The 6,724-nt window shown below is 36.6% G+C and overlaps 1 protein-coding gene across 1 annotated transcript in view; it reads right to left on the reverse strand.

Annotated features, from left to right (window-relative positions):
- Window positions 1-788: 788 nt before the first annotated feature.
- Window positions 789-6,724, reverse strand: part of LOC104542180 (four and a half LIM domains protein 5-like) — a 24,951-nt gene continuing 19,015 nt past the window's right edge. Inside the window, exons 4-6 of the mRNA XM_010186398.1 lie at window positions 4,430-4,599; window positions 2,202-2,388; window positions 789-1,008 (exon numbers count right to left, since the gene is read on the reverse strand). Coding sequence (XP_010184700.1) covers window positions 857-1,008; window positions 2,202-2,388; window positions 4,430-4,599 — 509 coding nt within the window. The 3' untranslated portion in view covers window positions 789-856. The remainder of the gene's footprint in view (window positions 1,009-2,201; window positions 2,389-4,429; window positions 4,600-6,724) is intronic.

Here is a 6,724-nt window from a genome sequence, read left to right on the forward strand (position 1 = left end):
GTTGGTTTTTGTCTCTACTAATAAAAAAATATATTTCATACATGTATTTGAAGGTCTAGTGAAGACAATGGAGACAGTCTTAAGGTGTATTAGCTATGGGAAAGTGTGCATCAGTACTACCTAATCCTGGGCAATCCTTATCTGTTACAGTAGCTCAAAATATAGATTTATTTATGTTCTAAAGCAGTTATGCCTGAAAAATTAAGTACAGTTAACCAGTTTTGGGAAAGGATCTCACTCAGGTTATTTTGATCATTAAAGACTATGCTAAGTAAGGAAGGACACTCCCTTTATCTGACCCTGGAATGAGTTTCTGGCTTGGTGGCCCTCTGTGTAAAAGTACCCTCTCTTCCATTTTCTGCCTGTTTTGTCAGCACCTTTATTGCCTGAAGTGTGGAGGAAGTTAATATTTACAGGTCATTCTCATCAATGTTATGATCCAACAGAAAAATGCATGTGCCCAACTTTCTACACCAAGGTCCACACTTGTGAAGCAGTGCTAATGCCTCATCATTAGACATATGCCATATTGACTTTTCACAATCCTTGTTTCATGGGAGATGAAATGTAAATTTTTAAGCTTCTAACAGCAGAGTGCAGTGTGTTACAAGAAGAAACATACTGTAGTTAGATTTAAAATATACATGAATATTTTCTGCACTATTTTCTTAGCCAATACAAAGCTGTTTAAATATCTTATGAGCAGTTGAGAGCTATTATAGAATTAAACTGCTGTTAGAAAGTTACTTGAATGACTAAATAACTGTTATACATTTTAGATTATTATCTTACTGCAGAGTAATGAAGTACATGGCTACAGAGTGAGAGTAATGCAGCTGTACAGCTCTCCACAGGACTACGAAGCAGAGCCACATTCATGACAAAGGACATCATCCTGCCGCGTGAGGAATCCTTGGCCCACCAACGAGACAGAGCATTTTGCGCAGTTAAAGCATTCCCCATGCCACTGGCGCTCTTCAAATGAGATAAATTTGGCACCTCCTAGAGCTGAAAGAGATTATGAGAAAGAAGATGTGAATCCAGTATTTCTGGCCATGGTTCAGAAATAAAACAGATTGCTTTCTGATAAGTGATCTTGTTATCATTCATATAGCAAAGAAAAAAATAATCAAAAATCCATAATCTGAAATATACTTTGTTGGCAGAATTGTAAAAACTTTGAAATTAAATACAGTGACACATATTTTAAGCAAAGCCAGAAGTCATTTGTTTGTTTTTATATCCCATTATGAAATCTGAACAGAATGGGTTTATCAGAATGCCCACTCAGGTTTGCTGATCTTCCCAACAAACTCTCATGGAAATTATTTGCAGTGTGCAGTTACTTTATACATCAGTGAGTGAAATTTAATTATTTCCACTTAAGTTTCTTCAAGATGGAGTCTTCAGGAAATTACCAGATCACGGAGTTCCTAGCATGACTATCTGAAATAAAACATTAGTGTGGGTTTGAGTGGTTTTTTTGTTAGTTTGCTTGGTTTGTGTTGTTGTTGTTGCTTGGTTTGTTTTTTTTTTACAGGAAAATCATACCCATTTATTGCATATTCATCGTTATATTTGTCCACTTGCATATGCAGCATGCACCAGTAACAATCAGGCAATACTCTCCAGCAGTTGAGTGCACACATAATAGAATTACAATGCAGAACACCAGCAAATGCTCTCAGAAAACTTCAGCTATCATAGACTTGTGACCTATAAGTTTAATTATAAGTTATCTAAGAACACAAGGATACATGCAATAGAGCTTTGTAGCATTTGGCAAGCTTTCTAATTTGACAGATGGGTCTTAGCAGTAGGCAGTTAATTCATGTCCAGCTTGATCATCTTTGCATTTAAAAACAAAGCTGAAGAAATTACATACATGAGGGACTTGTGTATACTGTGCTGGGGAATGCAAAAATGTGCCGCTTCATATATTCTTAGAGATGAATTTTAGTGCCGAAAATACTAAATTGAACAGTGGAAAAACTACTTTCAGCACATAAAACAACTCTGCAGCAGTCGGGGAACACATGTGATCAGTATGGCCTAGCAAGATGGTCTCTCTAGTAGATAACTCCCTTGGTCTTTCATTAGGATGAGACCATTTTTTATGCTCTTTTCTAAAGTAAAGGTCTGATTTGAGAGAAGACTAATGGTTCATCATTGTCTAGTTCCTTCCAGGAGATGAGACTCACCTGTAACAGGTTTCTTGCAAGCAGCACACTTCTTAGCATACAGTTTACTGAAACAGTCTACACAGTATGGATATTCATCTTTGGAAATAAACCTTTGTCCAGACAGCTGGGTTTTACATCCAACACACACAAAGCATTCTTTATGCCAAGGCTGGTCATGGTAGGTCACTCCTCCAGAAGTTATTACCTAATGTATTGAGAAAAAAGTATAAAGCAGTGAGACAAAGGTGTGAATCCTGAAGGATTAATCCAGTCCTTCATAAGTCCTTCCCCTTTGTGTTTTTCTGTTACACATGTGTATAAAGGCATAGCATCAGTCATGTTCTTGGAAGAGCAATTCTCAGTGATGGACAGTGGATGAAAGAGCCAATGCTGAGATTATGGCTAATATCCAACTGGAATTGGCATTTTGCTGTCTCACAACTGAAACAGTATTTTAGGTAGGAAGAAAGAGACAGTAGAGACGCAGAAGTGAGACAGAAAGGAGATCTACTCTGTCAGAAGAAGAAAAAATGGTGTTATCAATGCCATCAAACTTCTCATTCCCTGTAACACACTCACAGCTCTCCATTGGTGATTTCTGAAGAGGGAAATTTCCAGTAGCTCTATCTTTTCCGTATGTATGGAAAAGAGCTGGTTTTACAGAAATTGTGAGAGACTGTATAGAGAAATTTCTGCAGAGATAAGGATGAGCTGTAACATAGTGCTTCTACTGTCAAGTCACAGCCACAGCAGTGAAAGAATGAATCAATGAATACAGTTGGAACAGGAGGAGAAGAAGTTGGAGAAAATTCATTGTAAAAATATTTGCAGTATCAGGTTTCCATGAGGAATACAGTTCCAGTGAAAAAAAAGAATATTGGGCAATGTTAAGCAATAAAAAATTTAAATAGTTCCCAATCCCCTTAGCATTCCAGCATTGGGCTACTTCTGATTCTCATCTGCTTTTCCATTAAAATCTCAAAATCTCTGGCACAAAATTCAAGAGTCCAATTTGGCAATTTAATCTCTTTAGGCTCAATTCTCATTTATGAGAAGTGATACAAGTTTAAGTAGTAAAAATGTTTTAGCTGTTATGCAGGGGAACATTTTGCATTTCTAGAATTTTTAAGAAGCAAATCCTGATTATTTCACAGAAGTGCTGCTAACCTCAACTCCTCTAATAAGCAGGGAGCAGAATTACTGTATTCGCCATGTGATTGTTTAATGCAAATTAAAGGCTAGATTTAGAGACATGGGAATACATAAAAGTACTTTTTAAAGTGTATTTTCTACTGAAGCAAAACAAAAAAGCAGTGGATTTTCCTTAAATTAAAATATTTTGGTAGAGGTACAGTTTTACAGATAGACATTAAATAATTTTAGAAATTGTTATTTGATGAAGTGAAGAAAAAATAATTTTTACTTCTAGAGGTACCAAAGAATAAGTTAAATTCTGCCATAAAAAGCAGCTTGAAACATTTTCCTAGAGAACAGTATCTCACTAGAACTGTGCTTCTGCCAAGAAAGGTTGGATCAGACAATCCTTGAGGTCCCTTCCAACCTGGTATTATATGATTCTCTGATGATTCTAGGATAGTGTGATACTTTGAGTGTTTTCATCAACCAGAGACAATTTTAAGACATGAGAAATTGAGGGAGGGATGAATTGATTTATTTGTATTTTGGGGATAAAAGAAAACCTCATTTAAAATCAAGCTTTCTGATACCCACAGGGGAAGCTTCATGTATTGGAAAAGTGGGACTCTTGTATTATCACAAATTAATATAATTTAATCTGATTATTGCCTGATTCATTTCAAGAGAAAAACAGGCAAGACTGTGAATGCTTTGCTCAGCTTAGGTGGCTTATTATGCATGAGAATGTATCTAAAAAATGTTGGAAAGGGAAGCTTGTTTATAAAGGCAAAATCAGATATTATTAGGAAAGAAGGGTTTACATAACTTTCAGTGAAAAATTCAACCTTTGCTAAAAATTGTAATTAATAACAAAAGAATATGAAAGTATTTTGGTCAATAAATTTATTCCAAATATAGTAAGGTTTATATTAATACTAACTAGAAGGGGACAGTGGACACTGTCACAGTTGGCTTTCCGTGTCCAATGTCAAAAGGAAGACTCTGCTCTTACTCTTAGTTCACCAGACATTTCATTACATGATCCAGCCCCTTCCCCCATGAACAACTTTTCCTCGTTATGGAAGTTTTTCCATTGTATCTTTAATTACCTTTTTGCAACCATAGCAATGGTGAGCAAATTGCTTCTCAAAGCAGGGCACACAGTAATTCTCATTGTCTTTGGTGATCAATGGTTTTGTTCCCAATGGTTGCCGGCAATACTGGCAAATGAAACAGGATTCATGCCAGGAACTTCCCTTAAATTCCATTTTACGGGAACCTGCAAAAGCCAAAGTGAACAATCCCCCCAGATACAGCCATGTAACATAAGTTTTGAATGATAAGAAGACTCTTGTTTTTAATATTCTATCTCAATATTGTGTTACCTTAGAAAGCACTTACCTGCAATTTAATAGAGTTTCTGTATAGGTACTTGAAATTACAAGAAAATATTCAGCACCATAGGATCACCTGGCAAAAGATGTGCTAATTTGCCTAAGCTGCGATTTTTAGAGTCTGTCATAAGAACCTTTTAGGATTATTTCCCTGTGACACACTTCAGCTGCTCCGAGTTTCTCTCAGGCCAGTCAACTCAGTGACAATGTTCAGGTATGCAGCACTTTCAAAAATTAAAGATTAATTTGCTTGGATGTCTACTTGCATCTAATTATGTCCTATCGTTTGTCTTTAAACTAAGGCTCCTTCACTTATAAATGCATTATTTATCTTATCAGCTTAAGCCAGCAATTTTTTTAGAAGTAAATATCTTTTTTTTGTTATAAAACACACTACACTGTCTCTTCCTATAACTCATCTTTTCCATCCTAGATCAACTGTTCTTTTCATCGTGTTCGACTTGAAACAATCCTAAAAGAAAGTTGCACAGTTAAATGTCTGCCAGGGGAGTTTCAGACCTCTTAACTCTGTGTGCAGTTACCCTGTACACCTTAATGTAGATGTAGAAGTCTAAAATATGCACATATATTTAAGAGCAATTTTTCCAGTGTCTCTTCACCATAACTTGCTCCCCTGCCGGTACCATTAGACTGCAAAATTGGTGTCAGGTGCTTCAACCATGCTTTCCACACGAAGAATAGAATTGCTAATATAACTGTTCAATCCTGCAATACCTGTTTCCTGGACTGTGGGTTTAGTGGAGAGAGAAACTACTGGTTACATTTCAGCATAAATGGTTTGCAGCTCCTTCCCAGTGATCAGAAGCCTGACTTTACTGTCTTTGCCCACTAGGTCTTCTCAACACAGAGCTAGCAACCTTAAGATGAAGAATTTAATGATTTAGAAACTTGCTGACATTACCATGTCACTTCAGTTCTCTGCTTCCACTGTTATTCCTACCCTCAGCCCTTGCTGCAAGGATGTAGTCTCCTAGACTCTGGGACAAAATCTGCACGGTGGATATACACCAGAGAACAATAATGCAAAATCCACTGTATTCTAGTGCTGTTCTCATCACATCTAGTAAGGAACAGCTATTAGACAACATTCTTTTAACTATATCAAATTTAAGCAGTATATAATCCAGAAACTGAACACAACTATATTGCTACCTTTATTTATTTTTATTTTCTATGATTTTTCACTAATACAGCTTTTACCTGGAATGAAAAGGAAATAAACTGCAAAAGTACATATCATCAATGTTGCGGGTTGAACCATGACATCAGTGACCTAATATTTATACTAAGACAATAATTCTGTACAGCCCAAATCTTATTGTATGGCATTTGGATCTACTGAAAAATAAAATTCCTATGTCACTGCCAAATCTACTGATGTCCTTGGCCAAAGGTTCCCACACTAGTAGTCACGAGGCCATGGCACATAGTTTGCAGCTGATATTTGGGTGATATATATGATTCATAAAAAAGCTTAAGCATTAAGGGTAGTTCACTGATCAAAATGTTAGTGGCTCACTTTCCTAAGCAAACTACTTCATTTTGCCACATTTGGTGCTGTTGCTTCTTTTAGAAGCCTCTGAGGAGGCAGCTTTTAGGCAATCTCTCTGCTGTATGAGCTTTACTGGTGTGGCAGCAATGAGAGGCCTAGAGAATGTCCTAAGCAGACGTGATTAGAAGCTGAGAAGTAGTTTGGTGGGAAGTGCAGAATTTTCACGGTTGCTAAAGACAGGAGATAAACCCATTGTAAACACATCTGTACTTGTATTCTTTGTAGTAAAAATGCTGATAATGGTTTGAACACAGAATGTCATGTTTTGACAATTTAAACCAAAAATATTTCTGAATGAAAGAAATGGTATAAAGAACATGAGCCAGGTCTGATACACAAGGTCTGGTCAATGTGGCAGATTAGACAAAATGCAGATGTCTTATCTAATCTGGCACTCCTGCTAATGATAGATTTATCTGTCTACCTACATTCAGCAG

The sequence above is a fragment of the Mesitornis unicolor genome, unplaced genomic scaffold (assembly GCF_000695765.1).
Source record: "Mesitornis unicolor isolate BGI_N332 unplaced genomic scaffold, ASM69576v1 scaffold4586, whole genome shotgun sequence".
Taxonomy (NCBI): domain Eukaryota; kingdom Metazoa; phylum Chordata; class Aves; order Mesitornithiformes; family Mesitornithidae; genus Mesitornis; species Mesitornis unicolor.